At 44.5% G+C, this 24,016-nt stretch overlaps 1 protein-coding gene across 1 annotated transcript in view; it reads left to right on the forward strand.

The window, feature by feature from the left end:
• The window catches only part of LOC121541396 (serine/threonine-protein phosphatase 2A catalytic subunit beta isoform-like), a 46,814-nt gene that overhangs the window by 12,220 nt on the left and 10,578 nt on the right, over window positions 1-24,016 (forward strand). Inside the window, exon 2 of the mRNA XM_041850379.2 lies at window positions 13,407-13,616. Within this exon, the coding sequence (XP_041706313.1) occupies window positions 13,407-13,616 (210 nt within the window). The remainder of the gene's footprint in view (window positions 1-13,406; window positions 13,617-24,016) is intronic.

The following is a 24,016-nucleotide window of genomic DNA, read 5'->3' on the forward strand; positions in this document are numbered from 1 at the left end:
CAAGGAAACACGTGCCATCATCATTGCTTTGCACAAAAAGGGCTTCACAGGCAAGGATATTGCTGCTAGTAAGATTGAACCTAAATCAACCATTTATCGGATCATCAAGAACTTCAAGGAGAGAGGTTCAATTGTTGTGAAGAAGGCTTCAGGGCGCCCAAGAAAGTCCAGAAAGCGCCAGGACAATCTCCTAAAGTTGATTCAGTTGCGGGATCGGGGCACCACCAGTGCAGAGCTTGCTCAGGAATAGCAGCAGGCAGGTGTGAGTGCATCTGCACGCACAGTGAGGCGAACACTTTTGGAGGATGGCCTGGTGTCAAGAAGGGCAACGAGGAAGCCACTTCTCTCCAGGAAAAACATCAGGGACAGACTGATATTCTGCAAAAGGTACAGGGATTGGATTGCTGAGGACTGGGGTAAAGTCATTTTCTCTGATGAATCCCCTTTCCGATTGTTTGGGGCATCCGGAAAAAAGCTTGTCCAGAGAAGACAAGGTGAGCGCTACCATCAGTCCTGTGTCATGCCAACAGTAAAGCATCCTGAGACCATTCATGTGTGGGGTTACTTCTCAGCCAAGGGAGTGGGCTCACTCACAATTTTGCCTAAGAACACATCCTCCGAGAGCAACTTCTCCCAACCATCCAAAAACAGTTTGGTGACGAACAATGCCTTTTCCAGCATGATGGAGCACCTTGCCATAAGGCAAAAGTGATAACTAAGTGCCTCGGGGAACAAAACATTGTAACTTTGGGTCCATGGATAGGAAACTCCCCAGACCTTAATTCCATTGAGAACTTGTGGTCAATCCTCAAGAGGCGGGTGACAAAAATATCTAAAAACACTGAAGCAGCAAACTTTGTGAAGACCAATACTTGTGTCATTCTCAAAACTTTTGACCACGACTGTAGACAGGTGTGTGCCTTTCCAAATCATGTCCAATCAGTTGAATTTACCACAGGTGGACTCCAATGAAGTTGTAGAAACATCCTCTAGGATGGTCAATGAAAACAGGATGCACCTGAGCTCAATTTCGAGTCTCATATCAAAGGGTCTGAATACTTATGTAAATAAGGTATTTCTGTTTTTTATTCGTAACAAATTTGGTAATATTTCTAAAAACCTGTTTTCGCTTTGTCATTATAGGGTGTTGTGTGTAGATTGAGGAAATGTGTTTATTTAATCAATTTTAGAATAAGGCTGTAATGTAACAAAATGTGGAAAAAGTAAAGGGGTCTGAATACATTCCAAATGCATTCTATACCCTAGTACAGAATAAAAAGAAACAAGAGGAACTATCAATTCATATAATTTATTTGCATACAGTTGAAGTTGGAAGTTTACATACACCTTAGCTAAATACATTTAAACTCAGTTTTTCACAATTCCTGACATTTAATCCAAGTACAAAATCCCTGTCTTAGGTCAGTTAGGATCACCACTTTATTTTAACAATGTGAAATTACATTTACATTTACGTAATTTAGCAGACGCTCTTATCCAGAGCGACTTACAAATTGGTGCATTCACCTTATAGCCAGTGGGATAACCACTTTACAATATGTTTTTTTTCTTTCTTTCTTTGGGGTGGGGTGGGGGGGGGGGGTAGAAGGATTACTTTATCCTATCCCAGGTATTCCTTAAAGAGGTGGGGTTTCAAGTGTCTCCGGAAGATGGTGAGTGACTTCGCTGTCCTGGCGTCGTGAGGGAGCTTGTTCCACCATTGGGGTGCCAGAGCAGCGAACAATTTTGACTGGGCTGAGCGGGAACTGTGCTTCCGCAGAGGTAGGGGGGCCAGCAGGCCAGAGGTGGATGAACGCAATGCCCTCGTTTGGGTGTAGGGACTGATCAGAGCCTGAAGGTACGGAGGTGCCGTTCCCCTCACAGCTCCGTAGGCAAGCACCATGGTCTTGTAGCAGATGCGCGCTTCAACTGGAAGCCAGTGGAGTGTGCAGAGGAGCGGGGTGACGTGAGTGAACTTGGGAAGGTTGAACACCAGACGGGCTGCGGCATTCTGGATGAGTTGTAGGGGTTTAATGGCACAGGCAGGGAGCCCAGCCAACAGCGAGTTGCAGTAATCCAGATGGGAGATGACAAGTGCCTGGATTAGGACCTGTGCCGCTTCCTGTGTAAGGCAGGGTCGTACTCTCCGAATGTTGTAGAGCATGAACCTACAGGATCGGGTCACCGCCTTGATGTTAGCGGAGAACGACAGGGTGTTGTCCAGGGTCACGCCACAGAGTTGTCAACCGTGATGGCGAGATCATGGAACGGGCAGTCCTTCCCCGGGAGGAAGAGCAGCTTCGTCTTGCCGAGGTTGAGCTTGAGGTGGTGATCCGTCATCCACACTGATATGTCTGCCAGACATGCAGAGATGCGATTCGCCACCTGGTTATCAGAAGGGGGAAAGGAGAAGATTAGTTGTGTGTCATCTGCGTAGCAATGATAGGAGAGGCCATGTGACTTGGTGTATAGCGAGAATAGGAGAGGGCCTAGAACTGAGCCCTGGGGGACACCAGTGGTGAGAGCACATGGTGCAGAGACAGATTCTCGCCACGCCACTTGGTAGGAGCGACCTGTCAGGGAGGACGCAATCCAAGAGTGAGCCGCGCTGGAGATGCCCAACTCGGAGAGGGTGGAGATGAGGATCTGATGGTTCACAGTATCAAAGGCAGCAGACATGTCTAGAAGGAGAAGAGCAGAGGAGAGAGAGTTAGCTTTAGCAGTGCGGAGAGCCTCCGTGACACAGAGAAGAGCAGTCTCAGTTGAATGACCAGTCTTGAAACCTGACTGGTTTGGATCAAGAAGGTCATTCTGAGAGAGATAGCAAGAGAGTTGGCTAAAGACGGCACGCTCAAGAGTTCTGGAGAGAAAAGAAAGAAGGGATACTGGTCTGTAGTTGTTGACATCGGAGGGATCGAGTGTAGGTTTTTTGAGAAGGGGTGCAACTCTCGCTCTCTTGAAGACGGAAGGGACATAGCCAGCGGTCAAGGATGAATTGATGAGCGAGGTGAGGTAAGGGAGAAGGTCACCGGAGATGGTCTGGAGAAGAGAGGAGGGGATAGGGTCAAGCGGGCAGGTTGTTGGGCGGCCGGCCGTCACAAGTCGCAAGATTTCATCTGGATAGAGAGGGGAGAAAGAAGTCAAAGCATAGGGTAGGGCAGTGTGAGCAGGACCAGCAGTGTCATTTGACTTAACAAACGAGGATCGGATGTCGTCAACCTTCTTTTCAAAATGGTTGACGAAGTCATCCGGAGGGGGAGGGGGAGGAGGATTCAGCAGGGAGGAGAAGGTGGCAAAGAGCTTCCTAGGGTTAGAGGCAGATGCTTGGAATTTAGAGTGGTAGAAAGTGGCTTTAGCAGCAGAAACAGATAAAGAAAATGTAGAGAGGAGGGAGTGAAAAGATGCCAGGTCCGCAGGGAGTCTAGTTTTCCTCCATTTCCGCTCGGCTGTCCGGACCCCTTTTCTGTGAGCTCGCAATGAGTCGTCAAGCCACGGAGCAGGAGGGGAGGACCGAGCCGGCCGGGAGGATAGGGGACATGGAGAGTCGAAGGATGCAGAAACGGTGGAGAGGAGGGTTGAGGAGGCAGAATCAGGAGATTGGAGAGAGAAGGATTGAGCAGAGGGAAGAGATGATAGGATGGAAGAGGAGAGAGTAGCGGGAGAGAGAGAGCGAAGGTTGCGACGGCGCATTACCATCTGAGTAGGGGCAAAGTGAGTAGTGTTGGAGGAGAGCGAGAGAGAAAAGGATACAAAGTAGTGGTAGGAGACATGGAGGGGAGTTGCAGTGAGATTAGTAGAAGAACAGCATCTAGTAAAGATGAGGTCAAGCATATTGCCTGCCTTGTGAGTAGGGGGGGACGGTGAGAGGGTGAGGTCAAAAGAGGAGAGGAGTTGAAAGAAGGAGGCAGAGAAAAATGAGTCAAAGGTAGACGTAGGGAGGTTGAAGTCACCCATAACTGTGAGGGGTGAGCCATCCTCAGGAAAGGAACTTATCAAGGCGTCAAGCTCATTGATGAACTCTCCAAGGGAACCTGGAGGGCGATAAATGACAAGGATGTTAAGCTTGAATGGGCTAGTGACTGTGACAGCATGGAATTCAAATGAGGAGATAGACAGATGGGTCAGGGGAAAAAAGAGAAGAATGTCCACTTGGGAGGGATGAGGATTCCTGTGCCACCACCCCGCTGACCAGATGCTCTCGGGGTATGCGAGAACACATGGTCAGACGAGGAGAGTGCAGTAGGAGTAGCATTGTTTTCAGTGGTAAGCCATGTTTCCGTCAGCGCCAAGAAGTCGAGGGACTGGAGGGTAGCATAGGAAATGTCAGAATAATAGTAGAGAATTATTTATTACAGCTTTTATTTATTTCATCACATTCCCAGTGGGTCAGAAGTTTACATACACTCATACAAATTGTTTAACTTGGGCCAAACGTTTTGGGTAGCCTTCCACAAGCTTCCCACAATAAATTGGGTGAATTTTGGCACATTCCTCCTGACAGAGCTGGTGTAACTGAGTCAGGTTTGTAGGCCTCCTTGCTCGCACACGCTTTTTCAGTTCTGCCCACAAAGACTGATGTCTTGAGATGTTGCTTCAATACATCCACAATTTTCCTTCCTCATTATGCCTTTTTATTTTATTTTGTGAAGTGCACCAATCCCTCCTTTAGCAAAGCACCCCCATAGCATAATGCTGCCACCCCCGTTCTTCACGGTTGGGATGGTGTTCTTCGGCTTGCAAGCATCCCCCTTTTTTCCTCCAAACATAACGATGGTCATTATGGCCAAACAGTTATATTTTTGTTTCATCAGACCAGAGGACATTTTTCAAAAAATTACGATCTTTGTCCCCATGTGCAGTTGCAAACCGTAGTCTGGCTTTTTTAAGGCAGTTTTGGAGCAGTGGCTTCTTCCTTGCTAAGCGGCCTTTCAGGTTATGTCGATATAGATACTTTTGTACCTGTTTCCTCGAGCATCTTCACAAGGTCCTTTGCTTCTGTTCTGGGATTGATTTGCACTTTTCGCACCAAAGTACGTTCATCTCTAGGAGACGGAATGCGTCTCCTTCCTGAGCGATATGACAGCTGCGTGGTCCCATGGTGTTTATACTTGCGTACTATTGTTTGTACAGATGAACGTGGTACCTTCAGGCGTTTGGAAATTGCTCCCAAGGATGAACCAGACTTGTGGAGGTCTACAATGTTTTTTCAGAGGTCTTGGCTGATTTCTTTTGATTTTCCCATGATGTCAAGCAAAGAGGCACTGAGGTTGAAGGTAGGCCTTGAAATACACCAGACGGTGCAAATACACAGGTACACCTCCAATTGACTCAAATGATGTCAGAAGCTTCTAAAGCCATGACAATATTTCTGGAATTTTCCAAGCTGTTTAAACATTAGTGTATGTAAACTTCTGACCCATTGGAATTGTGATACAGTGAATTAATCTGTCTGTAAACAATTGTTGGAAAAATTACTTGTGTCATGCACAAAATAGATGTCCTAACCGACTTGCCAAAACTATAGTTTGTTAACAAGAAATGTGTGGAGTGGTTGAAAAACAAGTTTTAATGACTCCAACCTAAGTGTATGTAAACTTCCGACTTCAACTGTATATATGTGTATATATATATATGTGTGTGTGTGTGTGTGTGTATGTATGTTATATATATATATATATTTGTTAAGTTGCATCAATTCAAATCTGGTATTGGAACAAAAAGAGGTCAATACACGTCTTCTAAAATAGACTAGTATTTTAATTAATGCAAAACACTTCAATGGTAAATATGATGTTCGTATATACGGGTCCACTGAAATACATAAAATGTATGTACGTGTGTGTGTGTGTGTGTATATATATATATATACACACACACACACTTTTATTTATATATATATATATATATAAATACATACATACATACATATACACACATACATATATACACACATACATATATTTATATATATATACACACATATATGTACACATACACACACACATATATATATATATATATATATATATATACAGTGGGGAAAAAAAGTATTTAGTCAGCCACCAATTGTGCAAGTTCTCCCACTTAAAAAGATGAGAGAGGCCTGTAATTTTCATCATAGGTACATGTCAACTATGACAGACAAATTGAGAAAAAAAAATCCAGAAAATCACATTGAAGGATTTTTTAATGAATTTATTTGCAAATTATGGTGGAAAATAAGTATTTGGTCACCTACAAACAAGCAAGATTTCTGGCTCTCACAGACCTGTAACTTCTTCTTTAAGAGGCTCCTCTGTCCTCCACTCGTTACCTGTATTAATGGCACCTGTTTGAACTTGTTATCAGTATAAAAGACACCTGTCCACAACCTCAAACAGTCACACTCCAAACGCCACTATGGCCAAGACCAAAGAGCTGTCAAAGGACACCAGAAACAAAATTGTAGACCTGCACCAGGCTGGGAAGACTGAATCTGCAATAGGTAAGCAGCTTGGTTTGAAGAAATCAACTGTGGGAGCAATTATTAGGAAATGGAAGACATACAAGACCACTGATAATCTCCCTCGATCTGGGGCTCCACGCAAGATCTCACCCCGTGGGGGTCAAAATGATCACAAGAACAGTGAGCAAAAATCCCAGAACCACACGGGGGGACCTAATGAATGACCTGCAGAGAGCTGGGACCAAAGTAACAAAGCCTACCATCAGTAACACACTACGCCGCCAGGGGACTCAAATCCTGCAGTGCAAGACGTGTCCCCCTGCTTAAGCCAGTACATGTCCAGGCCCCGTCTGAAGTTTGCTAGAGTGCATTTGGATGATCCAGAAGAGGATTGGGAGAATGTCATATGGTCAGATGAAACCAAAAGATAACTTTTTGGTAAAACTCAACTCGTCGTGTTTGGAGGACAAAGAATGCCGAGTTGCATCCAAAGAACACCATACCTACTGTGAAGCATGGGGGTGGAAACATCATGCTTTGGGGCTGTTTTTCTGCAAAGGGACCAGGGACGACTGATCCGTGTAAAGGAAAAGAATGAATGGGGCCATGTATCGTGATATTTTGAGTGAAAACCTCCTTCCATCAGCAAGGGCATTGAAGATGAAACGTGGCTGGGTCTTTCAGCATGACAATGATCCCAAACACACCGCCCGGGCAACGAAGGAGTGGCTTCGTAAGAAGCATTTCAAGGTCCTGGAGTGGCTTAGCCAGTCTCCAGATCTCAATGCCATAGAAAATCTTTGGAGGGAGTTGAAAGTCCGTGTTGCCCAGAGACAGCCCCAAAACATCACTGCTCTAGAGGAGATCTGCATGGAGGAATGGGCCAAAATACCAGCAACAGTGTGTGAAAACCTTGTGAAGACTTACAGAAAACGTTTGACCTGTGTCATTGCCAACAAAGGGTATATAACAAAGTATTGAGAAACTTTTGTTATTGACCAAATACTTTTTATTGACCAAATATTTTCCACCATAATTTGCAAATAAATTCATAAAAAATCCTACAATGTGAATTTCTGGATTTTTTTTTCTCATTTTGTCTGTCATAGTTGACGTGTACCTATGATGAAAATTACAGGCCTCTCTCATCTTTTTAAGTGGGAGAACTTGCACAATTGGTGGCTGACTAAATACTTTTTTTCCCCACTGTATATATATATATATATATATACATACATACATACAGTGGGGAGAACAAGTATTTGATACACTGCCGATTTTGCAGGTTATCCTACTTACAAAGCATGTAGAGGTCTGTAATTTTTATCATAGGTACACTTCAACTGTGAGAGACGGAATCTAAAACAAAAATCCAGAAAATCACATTGTATGATTTTTAAATAATAATTAGCATTTTATTGCATTACATAAGTATTTGATCACCTACCAACCAGTAAAAATTCCGGCTCTCACAGAGCTGTTAGTTTTTCTTTAAGAAGCCCTCCTGTTCTCAACTCATAACTTGTATTAACTGCACCTGTTTGAACTCATTACCTGTATAAAATACACCTGTCCACACACTCAATCAAACAGACTCCAACCTCTCCACAATGGCCAAGACTAGAAAGCTGTGTAAGGACATCAGGGATAAAATTGTAGACCTGCATAAGGCTGGGATGGGCTACAGGACAATAGGCAAGCAGGTTGGTGAGAAGGCAACAACTGTTGGCGCAATTATTAGAAAATGGAAGAAGTTCAAGATGACGGTCAATCACCCTCGGTCTGGGGCTCCATGCAAGATCTCACCTCGTGGGGCATCAATGATCATGAGGAAGGTGAGGGATCAGCCCAGAACTACACAGCAGGACCTGGTCAATGACCTGAAGAGAGCTGGGACCACAGTCTCAAAGAAAACCATTAGTAACACACTATGCCGTCATGGATTAAAATCCTGCAGCGCACGCAAGGTCCCCCTGCTCAAGCCAGCGCATGTCCAGGCCCGTCTGAAGTTTGCCAATGACCATCTGGATGATCCAGAGGAGGAAAGGGAGAAGGTAATGTGGTCTGATGAGACAAAAATAGAGATTTTGGTCTAAACTCCACTCGCCGTGTTTGGAGGAAGAAGATGGATGAGTACAACCCCAAGAACACCATCCCAACCGTGAAGCATGGAGATGGAAACATCATTCTTTGGGGATGCTTTTCTGCAAAGGGGACAGGACGACTGCACCGTATTGAGGGGAGGATGGATTGGGCCATGTATTGCGAGATCTTGGCCAACAACCTCCTTCCCTCAGTAAGAGCATTGAAGATGGGTCGTGGCTGGGTCTTCCAGCATGACAACGACCCGAAACACACAGCCAGGGCAACTAAGGAGTGGCTCCGTAAGAAGCATCTCAAGGTCCTGGAGTGGTCTAGCCAGTCTCCAGACCTGAACCCAATAGAACATCTTTGGAGGGAGCTGAAAGTCCGTATTGCCCAGCAACAGCCCCGAAACCTGAAGGATCTGGAGAAGTTCTGTATGGAGGAGTGGGCCAAAATCCCTGCTGCAGTGTGTGCAAACCTGGTCAAGACCTACAGGAAACGTATGATCTCTGTAATTGCAAACAAAGGTTTCTGTACCAAATATTAAGTTCTGCTTTTCTGATGTATCAAATACTTATGTCATGCAATAAAATGCAAATTAATTACTTAAAAATCATACAATGTGATTTTCTGGATTTTTGTTTTAGATTCCGTCTCTCACAGTTGAAGTGTACCTATGATAAAAATTACAGACCTCTACATGCTTTGTAAGTAGGAAAACCTGCAAAATCGGCAGTGATCAAATACTTGTTCTCCCCACTGTACATACACACACACACTCATACAGTGGGGAGAACAAGTATTTGATACACTGCCGATTTTGCAGGTTTTCCTACTTACAAAGCATGTAGAGGTCTGTAAATTTCATCATAGCTACACGTCAACTATGACAGACAAAATGAGATTTTTTTTCTCCAGAAAATCACATTGTAGGATTTTTTATGAATTTATTTGCAAATTATGGTGGAAAATATTTGGTCAATAAAAAGTATTTGGTCAATAACAAAAGTTTCTCAATACTTTGTTATATACCCTTTGTTGGCAATGACACAGGTCAAACGTTTTCTGTAAGTCTTCACAAGGTTTTCACACACTGTTGCTGGTATTTTGGCCCATTCCTCCATGCAGATCTCCTCTAGAGCAGTGATGTTTTGGGGCTGTCGCTGGGCAACACGGACTTTCAACTCCCTCCAAAGATTTTCTATGGGGTTGAGATCTGGAGACTGGCTAGGCCACTCCAGGACCTTGAAATGCTTCTTACGAAGCCACTCCTTTGTTGCCCGGGTGGTGTGTTTGGGATCATTGTCATGCTGAAAGACCCAGCCACGTTTCATCTTCAATGCCCTTGCTGATGGAAAGAGATTTTCACTCAAAATCTCACGATACATGGCCCCATTCATTCTTTCCTTTACACGGATCAGTTGTCCTGGTCCCTTTGCAGAAAAACAGCCCCAAAGTATGATGTTTCCACCCCCATGCTTCACAGTAGGTATGGTGTTCTTTGGATGCAACTCAGCATTCTTTGTCCTCCAAACACGACGAGTTGAGTTTTTACCAAAGAGTTCTATTTTGGTTTCATCTGACCATATGACATTCTCCCAATCCTCTTCTGGATCATCCAAATGCACTCTAGCAAACTTCAGACGGGCCTGGACATGTACTGGCTTAAGCAGGGGGACACTTCTGGCACTGCAGGATTTGAGTCCCTGGCGGCGTAGTGTGTTACTGATGGTAGGCTTTGTTACTTTGGTCCCAGCTCTCTGCAGGTCATTCACTAGGTCCCCCCGTGTGGTTCTGGGATTTTTGCTCACCGTTCTTGTGATCATTTTGACCCCACTGGGTGAGATCTTGCGTGGAGCCCCAGATCGAGGGAGATTATCAGTGGTCTTGTATGTCTTCCATTTCCTAATAATTGCTCCCACAGTTGATTTCTTCAAACCAAACTGCTTACCTATTGCAGATTCAGTCTTCCCAGCCTGGTGCAGGTGTACAATTTTGTTTCTTGTGTCCTTTGACAGCTCTTTGGTCTTGGCCATAGTGGAGTTTGGAGTGTGACTGTTTGAGGTTGTGGACAGGTGTCTTTTATACTGATAACAAGTTCAAACAGGTGCCATTAATACAGGTAACGAGTGGAGAACAGAGGAGCCTCTTAAAGAAGAAGTTACAGGTCTGTGAGAGCCAGAAATCTTGCTTGTTTGTAGGTGACCAAATACTTATTTTCCACCATAATTTGCAAATAAATTCATAAAAAAAAATTTTTCCTCAATTTGTCTGTCATAGTTGACGTGTGTACCTATGATGAAAATTACAGGCCTCTCTCATCTTTTTAAGTGGGAGACTAAATACTTTTTTCCCCCACTGTATATGTATATATATGTATATGTGTGTGTATATAATTATATATACATACACACACACGGTATATTAAAAAAAATTGTGGGCACACGAGACACGTCTGATTCACGCCTGTCTGAGTCGACTAATCCATTGCGGAGGCCGCGGGGTTGGCTCACCAGTAGTACATTTGCCGTTAATTCCCATAATTTCTAATCTCCAATGTTTGTTTGGTTCTGGTAATTTATGTTAATGCATTGAATATATTATTATTACAGTCTTACTGTTTTCATTGTAGGAGTGGAGAAAAAAGTGTAGGTTTATTCCATTTGTTAGGAGCGCTCCTGTCAATCTTGAGTAAGGACACGCACCTGATTACGTGTATAGAAGTAAGACTAGTCTACCTGGCCTGCGCACAAATGTAGGCCTAAAAGTTTGCCCATTTGGGGGATCTGATACTATTTCTGATTGTCTTAACTCACCATCACTGTGGAGCTTCTCAAAGAAAAAATGTATTCGCCTCAAACAGCAAGTAAACAGTCTGTTTTTACATCCATTGAGCATGACAATAGTTCCTCAACCTAGCCTATTTGAAAAATCTTTCCAGCTCTCTCCCTTTCGATTACCACTCAGCATGACGGGGGAAACAATGTCATGCTCTGATTTGTTGTAAAGGTCATAAAATAGGCCTACCTGATTACTATTTATCCCTTGCGCAAAATAGCCTGCAGCTGTATGTCTGTCTGTGCAACAGAAACTCTGAGGACCCAGAATATTTTATACAATCTTGCAAGTTTGCTAGCACCAGCTTCGGCCCAGACCAAGTTAATATTTACATTTTACATTTTAGTCGTTTAGGAGACACTCTTATCCAGAGCGACTTACAGTTAGTGCATACATTGTTTTTTATATATATATATATATATATATATATATATATATATATTATTTTTATGTATTTTTTCATACAGGCCCCCCGTGGGAATCGAACCCACAACCCTGGCGTTGCAAGCGCCATGCTCTATCAACTGAGCTACACGGGGCAATAGTTGAAACAATGTTTCAAGTTCCTTGCAGACAGGCCATGCGTAGCCAATGTCATTTATTTTCATCAGGATATTTTCTACCTGTGGCCTACAATGTTTTTATTTGTTGGCTTCATGTAGGCTATTTTTTCATATTGGCAATGGCAATTTAAGTTAATTTTAGATTTGTATAATTTTTATTTGTATTAATTACATGACATTGATTTTGAGATATGAATACTTTTTTTTAACTTAAATGAAACTGTTCCACATAAATGTGCATATGAAAATCATAACTGGGACACAGATCAGTAGAAATGGTAGGCTATCTTGGCACTCCAAATGGAAAAGACTGCTGATCGCTGTTGTAGCTTATTACCGGCAACTTCAGGAGCATAAGGCAGAATCTACGAAGGCCAGCAGCAGCAGGCAGTGGGAGGAAGAGGGTCGGGAACAGTTTTTTCTCTTCTGGTTAGGCTATATTGATCTCTGGTTCCCTCTTTAGTAATTTGTGTGTGTTCATTTTTAATCGCAGTGCTTAAAGCATCAGACAAGTTCAATAGCCTACATATAGTTGATATCATTCAAACATAGGGTGTGTCTATATATGGAAAAATACACGTTTGAAAATGTTGACCAATCGATTGGGGGGGCTGCGACAGCCCTGCTAGCTTGCCATCTTTGACTATCCCCACCTGACGGCCCCACATGATGCCCATGTTGATGTTGCTATCTATGCAGGACTTGAGGAAATGAAAGATTCCATTTAGGGTGGAATCATTTTTAGATCACAACAATGTCACAACTGTTATCTTTTCCTTCACACAGTTCCCTTAAAGGCAGTGTAATGTTTGTGTACTTTTTTTAAACGACCCCAGAATGCGCAGAACATCAGTCTGGCTGATTTGAAATGCAACATCTCACTGTTTTGTTGGAGTGCCCTTTGCTACCAACAAATGTTAATTGCAAACCATAAAATGATTGACCTCCTTGAGGATCCATACTTTGCGTTGTAAAGTTTAAGTATTATATGTGCAACAACTAGCTAACACCCACCCAGTCCATTTTTTATTGCAGTCATTCAAATTCATGTGGAGATGTAATGCACCTGGATGTTGTTTGCTTTAGCGAGAGTGCAAGTTTTGCGGATAGATTTACATCAGCGTCACCGTCACATTAAAGAGGGATAGGGCTGCGCTGCAGAGATGGTTCCATTTGGAAACACTCGCATTGTCTCCATGGTGATAATGGAGCAGCTTTCATTGCAAATGGTGCGTCGGTCTAGGAAGCTACGGTATCCTTGCAGTCAAAGGAATGAATATAGAACTCATGCTTGCAGCATGCAAGGCAGCTTTTCTATCTAGTGTTTTGATGTAGCGTACAAAGTAAAAAAAATAAACATATAGGCCTTCTTGTCTTGCAGCCTATTTCATTCACCCTCATGAATACATGTTTAGATGTGGATACACCAGTCACTGATGTTTTCTGTAATCCACTTGTTTTGTTCCCCTCTCCAGGCTAAAGAGATCCTGACCAAGGAGTCCAATGTGCAGGAGGTGCGCTGTCCCGTCACGGTGTGCGGAGATGTGCACGGCCAGTTCCACGACCTCATGGAGCTTTTCAGAATCGGGGGCAAGTCGCCCGACACCAACTACCTGTTCATGGGGGACTACGTAGACCGAGGCTACTACTCGGTGGAAACAGTCTCGCTGCTTGTCGCACTAAAGGCAAGTGAACTCTGAACTTGATGAGTGGGCTGAAACCACAGTATTTCAGTTGCTGATATAAAGTCTGTCTTGCCATCAGGGGTTGGAACTGGTTCAGGGAACAGAACAGAAAACCGGAAAATAACGTCATTTTTCGAGGAACCGAAATAGAACCGGGAACGAAAGTGCTAATGTTCCAGAACAAAACCGTTATTTTAAAAGCATGGGAACCAGTTAATAACGTTATTTTACGTTCCAGGCCAACATTAAGCCAACTCTCTGAAGTTCAGACATTCAAAGTTCCTTCATAGAAGCCGCTCCTCCGTAGGTATAATTATGTGGGCCTAATTCAGATAATGCATGTCATAACAAGATGCCCAACTCTTCAAGCCAAGCCTCCATCTCCACCCTCTCTCGCGCACTACACTTGTCTGTTCAATGCATGTAAATAGCTTGCCCGCTCCATAGCAAGCTGCTCTATCCGCACTGATTGGTGAAATAATTTTGATGTCGAGCGAAATGTCAATTTCAGAGGTTTAAAAAGGAACAGCCTTCAATTGATCACACTGTGCAATCATTAACCATTACTTTTTGGGTTTCGAACTTGTTCAGAACTTTATTTTGCTGGTCGAAACATTGGAATGGGGTCATCAGGAGGGATCAGGCAATGAAGTTGAAGTCCCACCCAGTTGGCTGTCCATGCTAAAACGGCCTTTTGGCAAGGCCGGGCATATGAATAACGGTATTTTATACAAATGCAATAGACCTACCTACTTTCTCCTACTCTTCCCCTTGGTCTAATCTACCTGTTTATTGTCCTCTGTATATTTGTCATGAAGTGATTGCCTCTTTGATGCATTTGAACTAATAAAGGACTTTTAATTGTAAATGACACCAAATCGCTGACTCTCAGTGATATTTTCAATCTAGCCAAATCATTTTCACTTTAACGTCACCAGAACTCGAAATTGTCCACTCATATAGTAAGTTTGTGTAGCAAAATGTTTTAATGAAGCTTGGGAACCACTGGAATTCATACACAAAATGTGGTGTTTGAGCATTGGGAAGAGTACACTAGGGTTGTAGACTGTCCTGACATTGAGCTGTAAAATCCTGGAAATATGGACTTAGTTTATAGGTTTATATACTGAATAAAAATATAAACACAACATGTGAAGTCCCATGTTTCATGAGCTGAAATAAAAGACACCAGAAATTTTCCATACGCACAAAAAGCTTATTTCTCTCAGATTTTGTACACAAATTTGTTTGCATCCCGGTTAGTGAGCATTTCTCCATTGCCAAAATAATCCACCCACCTGACCGGTGTGGCATATCAAGAAGCTGATTAAAAAGCATGATCAGTACACAGGTGCACCTTGTGCTGGGGACAATAAAAGGCTACACAACACAATGCCACAGATGTCACAAGTTTTCAGGGAGCGTGTAATTGGCACGCTGACTGCAGGAATGTGCACCAGTGCTATTGCTAGATAATAAAATGTTAATTTCTCTCCAACGTCGTTTTAGAGAATTTGGCAGTACGTCCAACCGGCCTGATCAACTCTATACAAAGGAGATGTTGCATGTGGCAAATGCACCAGATACTAACTGGTTTTCTGATCCACGCCCCTACTTTTTTTTTAAAGGTATCTGTGACCAACAGATGCATATCTGTATTCCCAGTCATGTGATATCCATAGATTAGGGCCTAATGCATTTTTCAATTGACTAACTCAGTAAAATCTTTGAAATTGTTGCATGTAGCATTTATATTTTTGTTCAGTATAGAATCACCTTTGGCAGCAATTGCAGTCTTGCTGGGTAAGTCTAAGAGCTTTGCACACCTGGATTGTACAATATTTGCACATTTATATATATTTATATTTTTTATTCTTCAAGCTCTGTCAAGTTGGTTGTTGATCATTGCTAGACAACTATTTTCAAGTCTTGCCATAGATTTTCAAGCCGATTTAAGTCAAAACTGTAACTAGGCCACTCAGGAACAGTCTATGTCGTCTTGGTAAGCAACTCCAGTGTATATTTGGCCTTGTGTTTTCGGTTATTGTCCTGCTGAAAGGTGAATTTGTCTCCCAGTGTCTGTTGGAAAGCAGAATGTTTTCCTGTGCTTAGCTCTATTCTGTTTATTTTTATCCTAAAAAACACCTGTTCAATGCATGTAAATAGCTTGCTTGCTCCATAACAAGCTGCTCTATCCGCACTGATTGGTGAAATAATTTTGATGTCGAGCGAAATGTCCATTTCAGAGGTTTAAAAAGGAACAATTATGAACTATTACTTTTTGGGTTTCGAACTTGTTCAGAACTTTATTTTGCTGGTCGAAACATTTAATGGGAGACTTAGTGGAAAGGTGATACTACAGCTTGGAGACATTCACATACCTGCTAGCCTTAAAAGCCAAGTGGCCGGACTGCATCACGCTTCTACGAGGAAATCACAAAAGCAGGCAGATCACACCGGTGTACGGCTTTTATATTTACATTTACGTCATTTAGCAGACGCTCTTATCCAGAGCGACTTACAAATTGGTGCATTCACCTTATAGCCAGTGGGATAACCACTTTACAATATGTTTTTTATTTTTATTTTTTTGGGGGGGGTAGAAGGATTACTTTATCCTATCCCAGGTATTCCTTAAAGAGGTGGGGTTTCAAGTGTCTCCGGAAGGTGGTGAGTGACTCTGCTGTCCTGGCGTCGTGAGGGAGATTGTTCCACCATTGGGGTGCCAGAGCAGCGAACAGTTTTGACTGGGTTGAGCGGGAACTGTGCTTCCGCAGAGGTAGGGGGGCCAGCAGGCCAGAGGTGGATGAACGCAATGCCCTCGTTTGGGTGTAGGGACTGATCAGAGCCTGAAGGTACGGAGGTGCCGTTCCCCTCACAGCTCCGTAGGCAAGCACCATGGTCTTGTAGCAGATGCGAGCTTCAACTGGAAGCCAGTGTAGTGTGCGGAGGAGCGGGGTGGCGTGAGAGAACTTGGGAAGGTTGAACACCAGACGGGCTGCGGCATTCTGGATGAGTTGTAGGGGTTTAATGGCACAGGCAGGGAGCCCAGACAACAGCGAGTTGCAGTAATCCAGACGGGAGATGACAAGTGCCTGGATTAGGACCTGTGCCGCTTCCTGTGTAAGGCAGGGTCGTACTCTCCGAATGTTGTAGCGCATGAACCTACAGGATCGGGTCACCGCCTTGATGTTAGCGGAGAACGACAGGGTGTTGTCCAGGGTCACGCCAATGCTCTTCGCACTCTGGGAGGAGGACACAACAGAGTTGTCAACCGTGATGGCGAGATCATGGAACGGGCAGTCCTTCCCCGGGAGGAAGAGCAGCTCCGTCTTGCCGAGGTTCAGCTTGAGGTGGTGATCCGTCATCCACACTGATATGTCTGCCAGACATGCAGAGATGCGATTCACCACCTGGTTATCAGAAGGGGGAAAGGAGAAGATTAGTTGTGTGTCATCTGCGTAGCAATGATAGGAGAGGCCATGTGAGGATATGACAGAGCCAAGTGACTTGGTGTATAGTGAGAATAGGAGAGGGCCTAGAACTGAGCCCTGGGGGACACCAGTGGTGAGAGCACGTGGTGCGGAGACAGATTCTCGCCACGCCACTTGGTAGGAGCGACCGGTCAGGTAGGACGGAATCCAAGAGTGAGCCGCGCCGGAGATGCCCAACTCTGAGAGGGTGGAGAGGAGGATCTGATGGTTCACAGTATCAAAGGCAGCAGACAGGTCTAGAAGGACAAGAGCAGAGGAGAGAGAGTTAGCTTTAGCAGTGCGGAGAGCCTCCGTGACACAGAGAAGAGCAGTCTCAGTTGAATGACCAGTCTTGAAACCTGACTGGTTTGGATCAAGAAGGTCATTCTGAGAGAGATAGCAAGAGAGTTGGCTAAAGACGGCACGCTCAAGAGTTTTGGAGAGAAAAGAAAGAAGGGATACTGGTCTGTAGTTGTTGACATCGGAGGGATCGAGTGTAGGTTTTTTGAGAAGTGGTGCAACTCTCGCTCTCTTGAAGACGGAAGGGACATAGCCAGCGGTCAAGGATGAGTTGATGAGCGAGGTGAGGTAAGGGAGAAGGTCACCGGAGATGGTCTGGAGAAGAGAGGAGGGGATAGGGTCAAGCGGGCAGGTTGTTGGGCGGCCGGCCGTCACAAGTCGCAAGATTTCATCTGGATAGAGAGGGGAGAAAGAAGTCAAAGCATAGGGTAGGGCAGTGTGAGCAGGACCAGCAGTGTCATTTGACTTAACAAACGAGGATCGGATGTCGTCAACTTTCTTTTCAAAATGGTTGACTAAGTCATCCACAGAGAGGGAGGAGGGGGGGGAGGGGGAGGAGGATTCAGCAGGAGAAGGTGGCAAAGAGCTTCCTAGGGTTAGAGGCAGATGCTTGGAATTTAGTGTGGTAGAAAGTGGCTTTAGCAGCAGAAACAGATAAAGAAAATGTAGAGAGGAGGGAGTGAAAATATGCCAGGTCCGCAGGGAGTCTAGTATTCCTCCATTTCTGCTCGGCTGTCCGGAGCCCTGTTCTGTGAGCTCGCAATGAGTCGTCAAGCCACGGAGCAGGAGGGGAGGACCGAGCCAGCCGGGAGGATAAGGGACATAGAGAGTCAAAAGATGCAGAAAGGGAGGAGAGGAGGGTTGAGGAGGCAGAAACAGGAGATTGGAGGGAGAAGGATTGAGCAGAGGGAAGAGATGATAGGATGGAAGAGGAGAGAGTAGCGGGAGAGAGAGAGCGAAGGTTGCGACGGCGCATTACCATCTGAGTAAAGGCAGAGTGAGTAGTGTTGGAGGAGAGCGAGAGAGAAAAGGATACAAAGTAGTGGTCGGAGACATGGAGGGGAGTTGCAGTGAGATTAGTAGAAGAACAGCATCTAGTAAAGATGAGGTCAAGCGTATTGCCTGCCTTGTGAGTAGAGGGGGACGGTGAGAGGGTGAGGTCAAAAGAGGAGAGGAGTGGAAAGGAGGCGGAGAGAAATGAGTCAAAGGTAGACGTAGGGAGGTTGAAGTCACCCAGAACTGTGAGGGTGAGCCATCCTCAGGAAAGGAACTTATCAAGGCGTCAAGCTCATTGATGAACTCTCCAAGGGAACCTGGAGGGTGATAAATGACAAGGATGTTAAGCTTGAATGGGCTAGTGACTGTGACAGCATGGAATTCAAATGAGGAGATAGACAGATGGGTCAGGGGAAAAAGAGAGAATGTCCACTTGGGAGAGTTGAGGATTCCTGTGCCACCACCCCGCTGACCAGATGCTCTCGGGGTATGCGAGAACACATGGTCAGACGAGGAGAGAGCAGTAGGAGTAGCAGTGTTTTCAGTGGTAATCCATGTTTCCGTCAGCGCCAAGAAGTCGAGGGACTGGAGGGTAGCATAGGCTGAGATGAACTCTGCCTTGTTGGCCGCAGAACGGCAGTTCCAGAGGCTGCCGGAGACCTGGAACTCCACGTGGGTGGTGCGTGCAGGGACCACCAGGTTAGAGAGGCAGCAGCCACGCGGTGTGAGGCGTTTGTATAGCCTGTGCGGAGTGTAGAGAACAGGGATAGACAGAGGCATAGTTGACAGGCTACAGAAAATGGCTACAATAATGCAAAGGAGATCGGAATGAAATGAACTAAACATCTGGGAAAGCGAGAGAGTGGGGCCTCCCTCACTTACGTTTCACTGAAACACCCAAATATAACTCCCAACTTCCACCTCAGAAACTATAATTGTTTTAAACTTCAGCTGTTCAATATTTTCTAGGAATAGACTACCTTTGTTTATTCAGCTAGCTAAGTTGGTACAGTATTCTTCCGTGAAAACCGTCCAGGGCACCTAGTCATATGACGCTACAGCCAACTAGCATGCCAGACTCCAACAACACGGTTTAGCACCAATACTCGGCCACAACAAACCACCAGTGTGTCAACACGCCAAGCAGATCATTCGTGTCCGTGTCTAACGTTGTGGGTTAGTCCCGACAGCTTGAGCGAGTCCGTCGTCAACTTATTCAGCCAGTTAGTTATCTAGAATAGTTAGTATACTAGCTAGCCATTGCTTTCTGCCAACGAAGAAACCCCTCCTCCCACGGCATGAACACACAGAGAGAGCAAAGCTAACGTTAACTAGTCACCCATGTCCCGAATTCCCTTGAACGACTCTGGCTACCAGTATGTAAAAACAAAACACAAACGTAGGTTATAACTTATCCCTAGCAGCTACTGTTAGCTAGCCAAGTGCAAAGCTAGCCACTGAATTGACTCAGCCAGTTCGCGTCTGTTCGCTAGGTCGTTCCAGCTATTGTTTAGTAGCTATCCAGGTAGCAACAAGCTAGCTACATTTCAAGCACAGTAGCCACTTACTACCTAACGTTAACGCTTCAGACAATGAGTTTAGAAAAACAGCTGAATGGTAGGCATTATTGTATGTAATTATTGTAGGCAGCTAGCTGGCTTAATTACAGGTACTCTCAGGCGTGAAACAACTATCCACAGTTGCTACCCGCTAGCTAGTCCAGGTAGTGGGTTAGCTAGCTTTGTGCTTCACCGGGCTCAGCCGAATACAATACTAACCTACAATAATTACATACAACAACCCACGATAACTACCTACAATACCTAACTACAATCTAAATACATAGTTTAAGCTTTACTCGACAAAGCCCAAACTATGTATATAAGCCATATAAGCCAAGCTTACCTCCCGCCAGAGAGAGACACAACCTCACTCGACGACCTCACAGAGGTCATTACATTCTGCCTCCATAGAGATGCACTATAATACTGTTGTTGTATTACATTCTGCCTCCATAGAGATGCACTATAATACTGTTGTATTACATTCTGCCGCCATAGAGATGCACTATAATACTGTTGTTGTATTACATTCTGCCTCCATAGAGATGCACTATAATACTGTTGTATTACATTCTGCCTCCATAGAGATGCACTATAATACTGTTGTTGTATTACATTCTGCCTCCATAGAGATGCACTATAATACTGTTGTATTACATTCTGCCTCCATAGAGATGCACTATAAAACTGTTGTTGTATTACATTCTGCCTCCATAGAGATGCACTATAATACTGTTGTATTACATTCTGCCTCCATAGAGATGCACTATAATACTGTTGTTGTATTACATTCTGCCTCCATAGAGATGCACTATAATACTGTTGTATTACATTCTGCCTCCATAGAGATGCACTATAATCAGGGGTGCACATAACTTTTTCAGTGAGTTACTCAGGTGAGTACCAGCAGATGGTGTCTGGTACTCACCCCATATGTAGCGTGGTCTTAATAAGTGCAGTCTTCCTCACTGTCCTCCTCAGTGCCGCCACCACTGTCCTCTTCAGTGTCGCCCCCACTGTCCTCTGCTTCAGCTTCCTGCATGGTAGATGATGAAGATGCTGCAGATGCACCTCCCTGTCCTTGGTTGAGCCTCCGATTAGCTGTCTCCATCCACAGGTCAACAGCAGGCTTTGGGTCAACTGTCTCTGTGGTCTGCTTTGACAGGTGAATGTGCATCAGGGCTGAGAGACGAACATGTGACAGACAAGATCTGTACTTCTAAAGGCAGTGTAAGAGACACCTTAACCACCTTGTTGATGTTGGTGTAAGCATCTTGGTTACTTGTATTTACTATTTGGACCAAGTCATACACAGAAGAGGCTCCCAAGCGTTTTCCTGCCTGCTTTAAGCGCATCCATTCTGTCACAGTGGTATCTTTGTCAAGTTGCAAGTTGGCCTCATATTTCTTGAGAATGCTGCAAACTGTTGTGTTTCCAAAACTGTGGAGGTCTTGCATTTCCTGAGGCCATGTTTAAGGATCAAATACTAAGAAATTATCACATGACTTGAGGGAGTCATATCTGATTTCAAACTCTTCAATTAACCCCCTGAGTAAGTGTGTCTTGTCTCTGTCAGCATCAGCATTGGAAACAGGGTGTGCCCTGTGGCTTTTACCATCAAGCAGAAGTGTGAACTGTCCAATGGCCACCATGAGTTCATCCTTACATTCTCCAATGGTCAGCTTTTCCTTCTGAAACCTAATGGATGTGGTCTTCAAAATGTTGCAAATGTCAAGCATGTTTGACAGAAAGCACTGAAAACGCTCTGTGCAGATATGCTGCAAGTCACTGTTATCACTCTTTAACCAGTTGCATTTTAATGGCTGGCAATAGTCTTGATATTTTTAACAGTGTTTCATGCCTCCATGCAGACCATCTGATATTCTGAAACTTACCCAGTTTCACAAAGGAGATCCCATTTTCTTCACATAGCTTATTCAGTGCAGCAGTTTTTTTTGCTCCACCTTTTTGTAAATAAAACTGCAGCAGCTTGACCACAGAGCGATTAAATGTCTCACAGTAAGGACGTTGCGATCAGCTGATTTCGCGCAATTCTCGTGTGTGTGCGATGCACAGAATGTGCACAAGGGAGTCTCCAACCGCAGCAAATTGCCGGAGTTTTGGCACAACGCCGTTGTAGATACATACCTACGTTGACAGCAGCCCCGTCTGTGCACACAGCGACCAACTTTGTTGTCCAGTCATCCAAGCCTGTGTCCTGGAAAAGTCTCACAAGTCCGTCTGTTATGGCCTGCGCGGTTCGGTCAGCACCCAATTCAATCAGTCCAATAAAGTCCGAAGTAAACTCTCCGTTGCTGGACACAGACACAATGTAAACGATTTCCTGCTCAGTTTTTGTGATGTCCTCAGATCCATCAAAAAGCAGCCCCCAAAATTCAGCAGACTGCAACTTGGCTCGTAACTCCCCGCTGATGGTGTGAGCGATGCTCTGCATGATCCTTGTGCCCCCTTCACGTGAATGATATGCACCTCCGACATTTACTCCTAGCCACTTCAGTAAAGGAACATCCTCAGAATAGGAAGACATGGGACGTGCGTGTTTAGCTTTATGGAAGGCGAGGAGAAAAATATTAAGCAGAGCTTGCCGCTGTTCTTCATTCAGCTTGTCTCGCCATCTGGCAAGTGGGCGACTGGACATTTCTTTTCCGCTAGCTTAGCAATGGCTGTGCTCCTTGCTCTTTTCATGTTTGTCAAATAAAGGATGGTTGAAATTCTTTGAGCCTTTATAAAATGCACCTGTTTTGTCTGCTAGATGTGGATTTGAGCAGCAAATCTTGCACCACATTTCAGTGCGCTCATCGTTAGCTTCAAGCCACTGCACATCTTGGAGCCTCTTTTCCGAAAAAAGTATTTTCTTCCGCTCTGGCTCCAGTTGGCGTTTCTTTGTAGGTGGCGAAACGCCAATGAAGCTGCTTAATGTCTGTTGCTTTTTGGACATCCCTGACAGTAGTTGACAAGCAACAAGTCATGTGTAAGGTTAGATGAGAAGATTGGTCAAGTACGCAAAGGCGCGTAGTAACACAAGTGGCATTACGCATTCCTGATTTTTGTCGCGCTTGCGTACCTGCGTACCAGTTATGTGCACCCCTGACTATAATACTGTTGTTGTATTACATTCTGTCCTCAGAGCACTGAGGTGAGACGCATACCTAATTGCTGGGGGCACATCAACTCTAACGTGCCCTAGTTATTGTGACAGCTAACTTACTGGTTCTAACTAAATGAACAAACAAACAAGTAATCTATAGGTTGACTCACTTGGCTTATTCCTTTAAGCTCCTAGTGGCGCAAAGGGCCTCAATGGTCCATCTCCAGCAGACTCTGTTCTGGGCGGTTTTCTTGACCTCATTCCAGGTGGTTCCTGCCTTCTTCGTCTACTCCTCATTTGGCGCGCATGCACAGTGTTACAAACATCCATGCTACTGTCCCGTATTCAGTCTCTAGGCTTCATAAGAAACCAGACAAAGAGCTGTCTGACTCCATCTCAGTGCATTCCATTTCTGGGTTCTTGAGCTACCCTCACTCGCGTATCACGCTTTTCTATCCCCACGGAGGTTATCTGGGTTCCGGCTCTCCTGAGCCCAGAGGTTCCTAAACGTTTTTGGCCCACGACCCCATTTTGATATCAGAAAATTTGTGCGGCCCCACCCATGTGAAAACAATTATGTAATTAACAGCCAATGTTTACTTTTTTATTTGGGGTTATGGCAGTCAATTGAAAAACATTCTAACAGTATTTCTATTGTCTTCTCAACTCACCATCACATACTTCTAATGTGTGGCAGTCAATTGCAAATTAGTCTGACAGAACAGTCCCGTGTAGCTCAGTTGGTAGAGCATGGCGCTTGCAACGCCAGGGTTGTGGGTTCGATTCCCACGGGGGACCAGTATGGAGAAGAAAAAAAATGTATGCACTCACTAACTGTAAGTCGCTCTGGATAAGAGCGTCTGCTAAATGACTAAAATGTAAAAATGAATGGAATGAAAAAAAATGATGGTTGTGTTCAGAACAAAATAATTTAGGTTCCAACCCCTGCTTGCCATAATA

The sequence above is a fragment of the Coregonus clupeaformis genome, chromosome 27 (genome assembly GCF_020615455.1).
Source record: "Coregonus clupeaformis isolate EN_2021a chromosome 27, ASM2061545v1, whole genome shotgun sequence".
NCBI classification, from domain to species: domain Eukaryota; kingdom Metazoa; phylum Chordata; class Actinopteri; order Salmoniformes; family Salmonidae; genus Coregonus; species Coregonus clupeaformis.